This window comes from Mesitornis unicolor, unplaced genomic scaffold, assembly GCF_000695765.1.
Source record: "Mesitornis unicolor isolate BGI_N332 unplaced genomic scaffold, ASM69576v1 scaffold3204, whole genome shotgun sequence".
Taxonomy (NCBI): Eukaryota; Metazoa; Chordata; class Aves; order Mesitornithiformes; family Mesitornithidae; genus Mesitornis; species Mesitornis unicolor.
In genome coordinates, this window is record NW_010180622.1 from 29,744 (window position 1) to 44,566 (window position 14,823).

A 14,823-nucleotide genomic window follows, 5' to 3' on the forward strand; every position below is an offset into this window, starting at 1 on the left:
AGAAATGCCAAAATCACACACACATACATTTTAGGCACAGCAGTTGATTTCTACTTTAAAGCAAATGAGGTGATGTGGTCCCAGCTGAAGCACTCTCTGTAGTAGCACTGTTTTGCAGAGAGGAAAATACAAGACTTTTACCTGAATCCATATGGAAATAACGTAACCCCTGGCTACCTAAAGTGCCTCTTTGGCACTAAAGGTGCCTGACACGAAAATAAGTGCTTAGTGGAAGACCCCTCTCAGTGTTCCCAATGCAGGCTGCAGGGAAGAGGGAAGATTCCTTTTGAAGCAACCTGCTCAAAAAATTTACAATCTTACAATGTTTTTTGCTTGCAATATGCACACAGACACATAGAAATATAAGCACTGTGCTGCACAAATGTACTTCCCCCTGGATCTTAGTGCACAGCGTAATATGATTATCATAGTACTGTAGGTGTCTTTCCATACACGATATAGCAAAGATATTGAGTATACAGTTAGGAAATGGAAGAAAGAAACTTCTGGCTGAGAGAGGGTTGGTGCAAGAGGTACCTATCCCTGTGTGGAGTTTGGACAGGAAATTGCAGAGGCTGTCCTGTTCACCAGCAAACAGGGCCATGACCACTGATGAACAGTGAGTGTTGGTCTTCATTTCCACGCCCAAGAAACACCACAAGCAGGGCTGACCCTCAGTCTTTCCTCTCTTGCTCCAGGCATCTCTTTTTGGTCAGACATCCTCTTTTAGGTTTCTCTGGAGCAATCAAATATGTTACTGTCCCCAGGTACCTGTGACTGTTCAGTAGCCAGTAGTGGAGGCTACAGCATCCTTGGTGAAGGTTGTGTGAATGCATCTTCGCCTACTTCAGTGCAAAGTCGGACAGAGTGCTGAAGCCACCTCCTATGGATAGCTGTGAAGAGACATCTGGTGCGTGGCAGCGTATCTGATTCCTCCAGCAACTTGCAGCATGATTGTGCAGTTAGACCTTTAATAATGCATTCCTTTTTGTGCTAAAATTTGTCATCAGAAACACAGGAACATAGGAAATGCCAGGTGACACCAGACCAGTGTTGTGGCTCCTGACACACACAGCTACTACAGATCGAGATCTAGCACCTTGCAATACCAGACGTACATTGACCCAGCTGCTTGTAGCTGTCACCAAGGTCAATAATCTTCAGAGAAGGTCTTTATCCCTGTAGCCCTGAGTTTAATCCCTCACCCAAAATACCTATAAATGCCACCCATGAAAATGCCATCCATTTTCACCAATGTCTGATGCTTTTGAGCTTTCCTATGTTCTTGGCCTTGATGACTTCTGGAGGCAACTCCTCCACTACTTACACAACATCATTGCACTGTACAGTTCATGTCCTTCTAGGTTTAAAACTCCAGGAGACTTCCATGAACTGAAAGAAAGTTAAATAAAGCAGGACCTCTACATAGCAAAGGAAATAAAATATTATATAATAACATAGGGTTAGTTTAAATTCATATCTGCCCTCAGTGCTATGTAACAAACCAACCTGTATAAAAACATGTTTTTCTCAAATAGTTACATCTTACTGTGTAAAAATAGCACTGTCAAAGCAAGCCAATTTGTGCAAAAAAACCCAACAACCCAAACAAAAAACAAACAAACAAACAAACAAAAAAACCTTTGGAAATGCATGAAGCGTTGCTTTTGTGCTGCATGATAACAGTGAAATGTATTCATTCCCTAATACTGGTTATCTGCTTTCTGGGTCCTACAGTAAGAAATCCTGTAGACGGCTTACAATGCTTGCCTCTTACATCTTGAACCTCCTGTTGATGAAGAAGAGAGTGAAACACTATTAAGGTTTATTTCAGTTGCAAAAGTTTTGATATTAGGCCTAGTCAAACAGCAAATCTGTGGACTAACCCAAAGGCATTTCTTTTGCAGCCCCTCCAACCAGTTTTTGCCAAACATTTTGGGGGAAGTTCTCCACAAGGTGCTACTGGGACCCAGCAGGTCAAACCCAGAAATGAGAGGTATTTTGGGTGGGTTGTGCTCATCACAGTTAGTAAGGTGTTCAGAGCTAACACAGGAGGAAGGCTGGCTAGGAAGCCTTTTCTGGACTTAAAAGCCAGAGCAGAGAATTATCGGTGGGCAAAGACTCGGCAAAATAGACAGCAGGGAAAGGTGGGATTAATCATTTGTGAGCAGTCCCAGCAGTGGGGTAAGTGGCACTGGGAATGCCTCCTCAACCTGCCCCTACCCCATGGCTGTGAGCATGGACCGCAGCTCTACAGGGGTCTACAAGGGTGCCAGGCCTCTGTGAGGATGGAGGAACACAGAGGACAGCCCATGCTGTGCTCTTGTTGGTGTTCACCTCCCACCATGACACAGCTGGAGAGCAGAAGCCCCCAAGTGTGCTCCCCAACCAGGAACCATCCCCATGGCCTCCCTGCTCTGAGACTTCACCTGCTGTGAGCAGTGGGGCAACACGTCAAGGTTCATGGTGACCAGCTGCCCAGTGAAGGTGGGTGAGAGGGAGGTGAGCAGCCATGTGCTGCACAGTAAACGTGAGGTGTTAAGTGCAGAGGTAGGGAGCTCAGGGTAGGAGGCAGACAAATCGAGTCTCCCAAGCTCAGTGTGAGCATGGTACCCAGGAAAAGTGGTGGGTTAGGGATTACAGCAAAGTGCAAGTGTATTGTGTGCAGGGTCCACTCAAAACATGGGGCCACTCTGTGCTGGTGGCTTCCAGGTTTTGTCTGAAGTGACCCCTACTCCTGCTCCAGGCTGAGTTACAAGTGCCAGAGGTTATACACCAGGTATTCAAAAATTCTGATGCCCCAGTATGTCTTGTCTAGCCTGCAGGATCAGAACAAACATCCCTTTCGATGCCTGCTGGACAACTAAGACTGTGTGACCACAGCCAGAGACAGCTGTAGCTACTCTCAGTGAAGGTAGCCTCAGAAAACTCATCCTGGCATAAAGAGGATGACTAAGCCATGAGCAAAATTTTCCTCTTTGAAGATATGTGTTCCAATATCTAGCACCAGCAACCCTACTTATTTTGGTGCAGAAAGGCAGGACACAACACGCTGGTGGAAAAAAACTGGGACATCCAGAGCATTGACATATGTAACACTGGTCTCTGGGACGTGCCTAGCATCTCCCATAGGAGAGGTGTCAACCAGTCACGAATCCACCAGATCATGTTGTCACCACTCATGATGCATTTGTCATTTAAAAATCACGACTCACAGATTTCCAGCTGTTATTTATAGTTTAACTCTGTCAGTTTGGTACTGGAGGAATATGGCCAACTAAAAGATATAGGGCTTCCAAATCTTTACCCAGTTTTTGACTTTGGCTTTGCTTCAGGGTTATTTTGGCCTCTTTGGGTGTCCGTTTTCCCATCTGTAAAATGGGAAAATTTTCCTGCCTCTGTTGTGGTTGAATTGTCCCCCTCTTTTAAGAGTTTTATCTATATAATACCACTTTGCAGGGAGGGTACAGATGTTATCCTCAACAAATATGGGGAACAATGAAGGTCTGGATAGGCTAATAGATCTGCCCAAGGTCACATAGGATCATAGAATCATAGAATGTATTGGGTTGGAAGGGACCTTTAAAGATCATCTAGTCCAACCCCCCTGCAGTGAGCAGGGACAATGTTTCTAGGATGGTCGATGGAAGAGCAGGGACTTAAACCTGAGGTATCCCAGCTCACAAACTAATGCCTCCTACCATTCTTTCTCCCTGGAGACTTTAGTGGTGTTGCACGGGAAGGGCAGAGTGGGCCCCGTTTCTTCTGTTGCTTTTTTTTATGAGTGCGATGACGTGGTCTAAATTAAAAGAAAAATACAAAAAGACTACCATAAATTATCCATAGACAAAGGCTTAGTTTACATTTATCCTACGGCCCCTTCACCATCTTGCTGGCAGGGTGCAAATGAAGATAACACCCCTTTCACACACCCTGTGTCTCAGAGGAACACGAGGCAAATGAAAGTGTCCTGCTGACAGGACATTTGCACATTCTGAGTCCAGAACAACTCTTTTCCCCAAAACACCTAAACCTCCCCAAACACCTGCCAGAGCTTGCCAGTCAGGAGCCTCACCACCCACATGATACCCTCTGAGGTAGAACGAAAGCACAGGGGAGGTGGATTTATGGCTTCCCACCTTGCAATCCCACTGACATCAATGAGAACCAGCGGCTATTCTATGGGATTTACGGGCATTCAGTGCCTTCAAATGAGGCTGTGAAGATGTCTGACTACATCATCCCACACTGTGTGGGGCATTCACCCAACACTGGGAAGTTGTTGATGTCTTATACTTCAGCCCTTATTTACAAACGAGGTAAGAAATTAGGAAGAGCTGCCACACCAGGGTTTACAAGCACTACAGGGCTTGTAGGGCTTGGCTCCCATCACAGCCAGCCCCTAAAAGTTGGGAGTTTCCTTTCCTTTCTCCCAATGGGCTCAGGGAAAGGTTTTTCCTATTGGACTTTGTTATCTTCTCCAGATCCATCAGCTCTCTCATCTGGACCTGCAGTAGCAGCTGAGCTTAATGGCTGAGGGGAAGTTCTGAGATGGGACTATATCAATGTGACAGCAGACAAGCAAGGATCATTCTCTGGTCTCTGTTTACTCTGCAAGGGGCTGATTTTGCATATCCTCCCATGAAGGCGGAAGGGAAAGGCAGTCAAGGCTGGACTGTAAATGATGACTGGGATTGCCTGGAAGTGATAAAGGATTTCTTAGCTCTTTCAAGAAAGAACTGATTTGCCCCTTCTCTATAAAATGAATGAATGTTGAATGATGGCCACAGCAGCTGCACAATGATTTTTAAAGCCAGTTAAGGAATTTGGTTTCCTGATAGCCTGGAAGTATTTTACTGATGTCTCGTAAGTGTGTATATTACGTGAAGATGTGATGAATATAAAGCAATAATAAAGGCTAAGCATAATTAGTGAGCAAAATAACTCCCTACTAAAAACCATCTCTGGTTTCACAATCAACTGTTCACATCAAACTGGACTACTGTATTCTATTAACCTTTCCTTGCCTTTAGCTGCAGATTATAACACAGAAGATACTCTTATATTGAAGCACTGAAATAGATTAAGATGTCTTGACACTTTGGATTTTACTTAAGCAATTACAAGAGCCCTTTCTACAAAACGTATTGATTTTATTCCAGAAAAATAAATTCCCATGTACAATTGGGGTTTCATAACATGAAACAATTAGCCATTTTATTGCTAGTGCATATAGGGTAATGTCACATTTCATACAATTTCAGTACAAGTGAAAAAATATAATATATGGCTGATTGAAATCGATAGCTACATTAACATTTATAGATCTATATAGATTTATTTTACAAGCTGTTAGTAGTTTAGAGGGATATCGGTGTTTTAAACTACCAACATTCATATGGCTCCAATTCAAATATATGAATCGTTTGATGCGCTATAAATATATTCCAAAGTACATTTCACTGAAGAAGTCAAAGCTGTGCACTAAAATATATCAAAAACATGCCTTGTGAAAATGCTAGACAGAGCCCTGACTGTCTGTGGAGCATGAAAATGCCACTGGTGCTAGCATTACTAGTTGGAAAATGAAAACAATGCCATGATTACAGGATTAGATGATGGAGATATATGTTTTCTATCATCTTATTTCATAGAGCTGGGACAAAATTCTCTTCTGTTACTCACTGTAAACCAGGATGAAATCCACCAAATCAGCAGAATTGTTTCTGGATTAGTGTTAGGTAAACAAAACCAGAATCTGGCTGGAGATCAGGCGTGGGCTCACTCATTTCGGCAGAGCTGGCCCCTGATCTTCACCAGTGGAAGTGAGAGCAGAATGTGTTCCAGTTGAGCTGTTCCCTTCAGTCAGGCACACAGGATCCGAGCATATAATCACATTTGCCCAACTCTACAAATTTCTTAAATGCCTCCTAAGTTTCAGGCCTTTATGAACTGCTCCAAGGAGCTCACTGAGGCTGACAGCAAAGAGAAATTTAAGCAGGGGCTTGAGAATTTTCTTATGTTGGAAAAAAGTAGCCCAAGCCCCTAGGACAGTCAGCATGGGCCACATCCTGCTCTTAGGTTCAGTTGTCCCTAAATCCAAAGCCATCCTGGCAGCATTAACCTGGATTACTTCCGCAGAGAATTTGTCCAAAAGACGAGAGGGCTGAGTGCTGGCAGCAAAGAAGGCACTGAGCATTGGATGAGATGGGGAGAGCGGGCAGGGTTGGAATCACAGTCAGTTTGTTCGCTGGCTTCCTACCCTCTTCCTCCTTACTCGTGGCCCCGGTGTGGTCCCAAAAGGGTCACATGGAGGAGTCTCTCTACCACTGGCAGCATCTCTCCCCTTGCTTATTGTAAAAACACAGGGGAACAACAATCTTCTTTTTTTTTTCCAACTCTACCCCTTGTCTGGCAGACGCATTTGCAAAGCAAACAGTGGAGAGCATTCAGCTACCTGTACTGCTCCACGTCTGCCCTGGGGCCATATCCTTCCCCGTATTTCTCCAAGAATGCATTGCTTTTGCAAACGACTGGATTCCAGCCCTGCCTTTACCCTACAGATGCAGCTGGGGAAGGTTCATTCAGCACGGTTACAGCGCGTTACTGAGGGATGGGAATGTGGTGACAAGGATGAGAGGGATACTGAGTGCACAGGTAGGCTTGCTGGCCAAAATGCCGCTGCTGCATCAATCACAGGGGCCTGGTCAAGCAAGGCAATGTTTAGTACCATCATTTGTCTCATGTTCCGTCCCAGGAAGGCTGGAGCCCTCCCCTGCAAGTCAACACAGAAATGTCCTCTGTGCTGCTCTTGTTCACCGTAAAATTGAACTGAGATAGGTTGGATCCATCTCAGGGTAGTCATGATCACCCACTTTCAAGGGGAATAAAAATCGATTTATGCCAAGGATGGCTGGTTTTCTCCTGGCCTTGCGGGAAAGCCTTATTCATGGCAGTGCGTCTTGCCTTGGCCAACATTAATAACTCTCCGCGCTGGCCAGCAGAGAAACAATTTTCAGTGCCAAGACCCCCTAGGCCTCAGCTGCCTGTGCAAACAGACTCCCAGTGTAACATGGAGAAGGGGCTCCAAAGAAACTGGAATAATATAGATTTTGAAGTAATTGTAGTTTGGTTTGGGGAAAGGGGGGCATAAAGGAAGCATTTTCCTTGGGAGAACGGCTGTTTCTTTAAAAAAGAGAATGAGTTGGGGACCCCAGAACAGATTCATTAGGATAGATTTTGCCTCAAACTCTGGCAAAACTCTTAGTTTAACATTTAGGATATACTAGAAGCTGTTGCTTTAATACAGACTAGGTCAACTCCAAACCCATCTTCAAAACAGTATCTGATTCCATGAGTACTTTGTCCACATGGTAAAAGCCAGCCCTTAATGTTCTACCCTTTATTAACTCAGGATGTTAGCTGTTAAGTCCATTTGTCTCTTGCCTTACTTGTTTAAAGCCTTCTCCAGATATTCCTGAATCCACTTTAACTTGGGATCAATGCACACTTGCTTGCTGTTGCTTTTAAGCCTTGCACTGCCAAAGAAGAAAAGTCAGAGTAAGTCTTGTGTGTGATGCTCCTCAGCCCACATCCCCCAGGTGCCTTATCTTGCACACAGATTCACAATCCCATTACGGACAGTAGAGCCGTGTCCAGACAACAGAGCTGTGTCTGACTTTCTTGGGTGTCAGTGCTGCTCTCAGTTAACCCACAAACAGGATGGGTTACCTTGCCATCCTCAAGGCAACTATTATAAATATCTCTGGGTTCAAAGCCATTTGTCTCCTCTGATGCTGATTCTTGTGATCTTGTGGTATGTATATGGGGGGCGAGATAAACACAGAATTTAAATCTAAGTTTTCCAACTCATATCTGGGCTGTTATGAGTTCAGTGCTAAATTTCACAGCTAAATTTCACAGCTAAATTTCATTTGGAAAGAATGATATGGTAAATATAGGTCACTTTTGCAACAAATTAATTAAGAACAGCTTTCGGATTCAACCCAAAGTTAAATTCTCACATGTTTTGAGGGCAGACACCAAACCATACCTCTGGGATGTTCTGAAAGGGCATTGTCACTCATTAGCTTTTTGTTTTGTAGAAGACTGAACAAACAGGCTGCAGGCAAGAAGACAACTGGAAGTACCACAGTGCCAGAGGCATGTTTTCCCTCATGTATTCACTCAGCACTGGAACAAAAGCAGAACCCTCTTGAGGGGTTTCTCCTGGATGTCCAAGCTGAACTTTCCACACCAGCCTGTTTAGCTAATTTGAATTCCCTGTGAATTTGGCATGTGGGCTATCTGCATCTTTCATACAGAAGCAGAACAAATAACTTTTCACCCACATAAGAAGGTCTCACCCTCCAGGGATCTCAAGGCCTCTTGAGAGTGCTGTGATCTCCCACTTTGCTTCTGCCTCAGCTGCTCAGAAATTTCTCCTTGAACAGCCTGCCTGCCATGCAAAAGTGCCAAGAACAGCAATTTCATGGAAATGCCCATAGGAATAAGTTTGGTATTTGTTTAAGCATTTTTTGCTGGATAGAAGTCAAAATGTTCCCCTCTTTGTAAAATGAAATCTGCAGAATATAAATCTATGGCGTAAGAAATAACAGGTCAAAAAGGCTCCTTGGTCTGAAGTTATGCAACAACACAGTTGTAACTAAACATACTGAAGATCCAGTCTTGCAAGCCCTGTGCCAATTAAGAGATGAATGGGCCTAATTCATATTTCCCTTACAGCAGTGCCAAGCTGGAGGATTTCCAGTGAAGTGATGATACCCACAGAGAGTAAGAATGGATTTGCTGATGTTAGCAATGCCTGGGAACTCTTGAGCTGGCTTTACAGGGTACAGAACCAGAAGCACATGTAACCAGCCTCCAGCCATATGCAATCCAGTTCCTCTCACTTAATATTAAGATACGGATTTTTTTTAGACATTTATTTCTGAGCCTGTCAGCCCCTGCTCCTTGTACAGTAACAGCAGAGACCTACACAACTGTATGGAGTGTTAGTCTGAACTTCTTTAGATGCCTACTTTTGAATGCAATAAATTGCATGCTAAAAATGCCTATTTCCCTGCACTCCAAAGCAGGGAATTCAGGGCGGGCTTTGTAGAAGTTGACATCGACAGAGGAAATTTCTGGATTTGGAGAGATGACTTCCCATAGAACCAAAGAAAAAAGGCTGCTTTTTGTTCCCGTACAATTCAACTATACAGGGGAATGTACTCGTGCAAACAAAAAACCAAAAGTTATTTCCTTGAAACTGTATGATTTTGCTGAGAATCTCTATTCCTGAAAACGGTAGCTTTTAAGTCACTCACACCTTCACTGTGTAATGCACTGAGCTCAGTGTGGTTAAAACCAGCAAGATGAGAATTTTGTGTTAGTTTTTATTCCATCTCAGCTTCTGTTTCGATAAAGACCTGGCTTGAACTCATGATGTTTCAGGAGGTAAGTTTTTAAGTATGTTAATTTTTAAAGTAACAAAAAGATGAAGTATAGGTTCATGTGTTCTGTATGCCACTAAATCACATTGCAGACAAACACATTTGAGTCAGGATTGGGCAAGGAGTTGTTTGTGTTTCTGCATTTCATGCTCTTATCTATCTGTAATGACTATGATCCCACGTTAATTAAGAGACAAATGTTACTCTATCCTCTCTTAAATGCCTGTCAACTACTCCAGAAAACTCCAAATCCTCTACAAAGCCTTAGTGCTGGGACCATTACGACATCCACTGGCAATCCCAGAGCACAAATCCATACACTATTGCGTTTTGGATGCTTGCCTCCAAAACTGTTTATAGGTAGAGATCAGCATTAGTCACAGCTGGTTTTGCCATTTTTGTGAAAGGAAAGTATTTCTCAGCTGAAGCTTGCATTTTTCTCACTGTCCTCCACCAAATCCTAAGGCAGAAGCACACATGAGAAAATGTGCATGATCTACCCAGTGTGGCCTTAAAAAAAGAAAGAAAACTTATTAATGAAAATTGGTTCATGAATGGGTACATGCTCTTCAATGTATCTGTACATTCCTGAGAAATCTCCTCAAACCACATCAGTTTTCTGAGTGCAGAAATGTTTTGGATGACAAAGAACGGATTTCTACAGCGTTTGATTTGCAACTGGAAGAGCTGGACAAAGACAGAACCAGTGATGGGAGCACTGCACAGAAACCCAGCCCAGTTACTGAGACCCTTTTACAGAGGTCAGCATAAGTTGACAGTAGTAAGGCTCCCTTGCAATGAAAAGATGAATGCTTTTTTTGTTTCTTCTGAAGATTTTGAATTTTGGGAGAGGAGTGAGGGGGTCACCCATGAACAAATGAACCAGAAAGACTTTTCTGAAAACAGATGCACACTCAAATCTATGACTCCATTTTTTTCCTGAAAACTAGTGTTTCTTTTTCAGCCAAAATGAAGAGGTTATTTTCCATTAGAAACCCATAATCTCTCACCTGCTATGATCTGTGATTTACTGGAGTCAGTCACTGCCTGGTAAGTGTGTCTCTAGATCAGGTCAGCCTCTCGTGGAAGCTACATGAAATTCAAGAATTCGTTTGCTTGTTTAGCTCCTCTCTGTGGAGCAGTGGAGCATTAGAAGACCCAGACCATGGTAAAGTCTTTTCCTGGAGGTGTGATGCTCCACATCCAAGGCAATGGACAGCCTGTCTGACACTTCTGCTCACATGCCCGTGGGGAACAGGACATGGGACTACACAGTCCCAGGGAGATCACAGCAGTGGAACACAGCTGGGAAGCTTTGTGTGAGGTAAAGCAGGGTCCAGCTGTGTCTGACACATGGGGTGAAGAAATTAATTGGAAATCATGGCATGAGACACAGACTGAATTGCAGTCACTAAAGCAGGAGCCAGCTCTGTGGCTTTCCTTTTTGGCACCTGAGATCTGAACCCAGCTGAAAAGGGTAGGAGACTTACACAATCTGAAGTGAGCAGTTGGGTGTGGAGAGGATTTTGAGGTGCTTAATGTTGGCTCTTGCCACGTTGCTCTCGTAGAAGCGACAGGGGCATCGGTAAGTCAGGCTGACGGGTTTCTCTGCGGGACACAGGGAGAGAAAGGACACGTTACTCCCTCTTGCTCCTGGTCGGCAGCAGTGAGACACAGACCAGAGCTGACAGAAACGCCCTCCAAATACGCAGGTGAAAAAAAGCAATAGAAAAGCTGTAGCTCTGGGAGAGCATTTGCCCACAGCTCACAGCACAATCCTTTTACCTCAGTACCCAGCCTTTCAATCCCGGTGCGTGGGATTTTGAAAGACAAAAGAAGAGGGAGAGAAAATGGAGATAAGAAAAGAAGAAGAGATTAGAATAAGGAGCCGCTCCATTGTGCAGGGATGCTCCTGGTAATTAGACAAGATAAAGGCCAAAAGAGGGGACACTTGTCCTCAGTTGTTGTTCTTGCCAAATGATTTTGACCCGAGGCCAAATTAGAAGGTAGGCAGAAGAAAGCGATGAATTCCAAAGAGTTCAGATCAAAACGGCTCGGCTCAGGTGCAGGCTTTTCACTGGGGACTTACTGCCTACAGAAAAGCCCTGAGTCTTGCAGGCTTTCCCAGGGCCCAGCGCTGACCTTTCCCCAGTACAGCCAGCCCTTGCTCCCAGCCGAGATGTTGGCACAGGAGGTGCAACGCAGAGATGCGAGATCACAGTGGTTTCGCAGGAGAGATCTGGAGTCTTTTGAACTCTCAGCCTCTGGCAAAGTAACGGGAATCCAAGGAGACAGTTATCAGGCAGTGCGCTCTCCATATACTAAATCAGGGACCACCAGACTGGATGTGTCTTGTCACGGGCATCACTAGGGACAGAACTAAGTTTAGCCCCTAGGCTAAAAATCGGCAATGAATATGCATGCAGAACTGACAAAAACAGCCTGGCTTTCACCACAGCCTCTGATGCCATCCTGCTACCTGATTTCTCCATGGAAAAACTTAATTACTGGCAAGCAAGTGCACATAAATAAGGTACTCGCTCTGTGTGCAAGCTTCAAAGCCCCATGCACACTAAACCACAAACACGGAAGCCTTGCCTGGAAGTTTAGAAGGAGCTGCTTTAAATATTAAACAATTTCCCAGTGGAGCAGTTTTCAGCCTCTGGGAGGAATTAAATTCATACACCTAACCCATAAGGTCTGGCTCATGCTGTAGATGGTCAGATCTATATCTGACAGGGCTTTAGATCCTATATGGCAATCTGCCACCCAGTTTATTTAGGCACACAGGAGCACTCACAGCATCCAAACCCAGCTCCCTTAAAGGCAGATGGAGGGCTAAAGAGCAGGTAAAGGCTTGGAATCCCTAAATTGCCGTCTAGGAAGGTGAGAAAAGAAACAGCTTTTCAAAGTGCAGCTGATCCGCATATACCGCACATTTACCAATGCCTGTCTCTAGCACATATAACCACAGACAACACGGTGAAATTACTCTGTCCTCAGGAGAGAAAACTATGTTTTCCAAGTGCCTCTACCAAAAGATGAGCCACAGTCAGATCCCACAGGCAAACAGAGAGGAATTCATTAGCAAGGGCAGAGTTCCTCCAGATTCATGCCAGGATCTGGACTACAGGTTAACAAAATTGGAGGACTTTTTCTATCATTTTTATGGCAGTCCATGAGTTAATAAATGAGAGGAGAATCCCCCATTGTTTGTAAGCGAAGGAGAAAGTAGAGCTGCATGGTGAGCCTCACAAACATGCACTATGCTGACTAGTGCTAATGTGGAAGGGAGGGAGAAAGGCACTAGGATTTCCCACTGCAAAGCTGTGCCTGCTAGCCATACATCAGTGGGTTTATGCTGGAAAGGGACACAGAAGTTCAATGCAGTCATTCAACATCAGCACAGATGCATAGAAGTGCCTCTAAAAGCTTGTACCAACAAAATTTAAGCAAGTTTTACCCTAAACATGCAAGAGATGAACTGTTCAGATTAATGATTTAAGAACTCTGTCCTCTCTGAGACTGGGAGGGGCTTTTGATCCCAGATCATGTAAAATCAGAAGCAGAAAAAGTTTAACCTTGACTAACATGTCTGTAACTCCCAAAGTCGTCACTTGTCCAGGAAAGGGCATTCAGCACAGTGAGGAACAGGGGATGCCTCAGCATTTGGTGTTCTTCTGTCACCCCAGTGCGAGGTGGAATGATGAGTACAAGAATCCCAGCACAATAATCCCTTTGGCAGTTCTGTGCCCCTTGCTTGGTGACCAGCAACAGGCACAGAGCACCAGGAAGCGGCAGCACAGGCACTAGGTCAGCTCTCAGCATCACTTACAGGGAATCATTGTCTCCTGCCACTGCCCTCCCCAGTGCTCCAGCTCTGAGAGCTTGCCTGCAGCTCTCTGACCGCAAGAATGAAAACCAGGGAAAACTAGTGCATGAATCCCTATAATCCTTAAGTAGGAGGACACGGGGCCATTTTGGGGCCATAATTTGAGAAGGGAACATTGCTGGTCTTACCTCAAGGCCAACAAGCACCTACCCTATTTTAATTCAAAACTTGAAAGAAATTGTTCCATGCACAGGACAGCTGATTAAACCAAGTATTCTACAGGTTTGCACTGCAGGAGTGAATGCTCTGTGGGTTCTCTGATGTCTAATAAATACTGACCACAAGCCGAAGACATTCTCTAAATAGGACAAATCAGTACGGTCTGTTAATTGCACTGTTACATGAACGCACCAGCTTTCATGAAACTGATGGTAGATAAAGCTTTTGAGACCTTTGCCTGTCTGGCACATTTGGTTGAAAGGGGTGAATATAGTCAAAAGTTAACAGAAGAGACAGACACTATTCAGACATCTCAATGTCATTCCTTCAGCCTTATTTATTTAGACAAAAAAGAAAAGGAAAATATGTCTTGTGGTCTCAACTTAAAGGGTTCTTGGTTTGGGGGATTTTTCAATAATATATAGTTTTACTGTTTTCTAACTCAAAGCTGAGCTTTGCTGGCTCTGAACACCCGCTTCTGCTGGCAGATTCTCTCTAGAGGGAAAGCTATCACAAAAATCTCCCTCACAGAGCGGCCACTTATCAAAGTTGGATGATACCTATTTCACATCTTCCTTGCCTCACCCACACCAGAACCAGACAGTAAGAGAACAAAGAGTTGCCAGCTCTGCTGCAAAGTTACTATCAGTAACTTGCTGTCCGGGGCTGGGAAGCTCTGAGCACATCAATGGATATGTGAAGCTATATCTGGGCATGAACAGACAAAACATTTGATGTTAGCATCATTTTACTCCTCTTCATCCAAGGATGCACTTAACCAAAAGCATAAGAGGGCTGGAAACTTTTTAAGACTAGAAGAGCCCCATTTCCCTGGAGAGTGAGGCTGAGATAGGCAGATACAGCTTTACTAGGGTGTCTAGGAAGAATTCAGAGCTCACTTGCCCTCCAGGACAAGGTAGCCCTGCAAGCCCTTTATCTGGATCAGGGTTGAAAGCACTACATGATGTGCAAAGTAGGCAACAAGCTTTACTCTTACCACTGCAAGCCGGTAGGGTCTCTCTCCTTATACTAGTTTTTCTCCAACACTTTTCAGCCGCTTCCTTACTCAGGTAACTGGGTCCTGACACACCCTGCCATAAAGATACCTGCTGCCGTTTGCTGCCAGCCGGGGGCAAAGTGAGGTGCAGCCGGGCAGCTCTGCCAGCCCTCGGCCCTGTGCTAAGCGCTGCCAGAAGGGAGGCGAGGAGAGGGAGAGCCCCTGAGCGACCCCCGGCCCCACAGCCCTGCACATCCCGTCCGGGCTGCAGCCCCAGTGAGGGCCGGCAGCTCTTCCCCATCTCGCTCCAGATCTGCACT

General features: G+C 44.7%; 1 protein-coding gene across 1 annotated transcript; it reads right to left on the minus strand.

The window, feature by feature from the left end:
* Positions 1 to 1,507: 1,507 nt before the first annotated feature.
* Positions 1,508 to 11,108, minus strand: CXCL12 (chemokine (C-X-C motif) ligand 12; the record flags this gene model as incomplete). Its single annotated transcript, XM_010183129.1, has 4 exons — positions 1,508 to 1,789; positions 3,702 to 3,799; positions 7,452 to 7,538; positions 10,946 to 11,108. Coding segments are annotated over 4 exons (380 nt in total), but the record flags the coding sequence as incomplete, so codon positions are not given.
* Between the last annotated feature and the right edge of the window lie 3,715 nt (positions 11,109 to 14,823).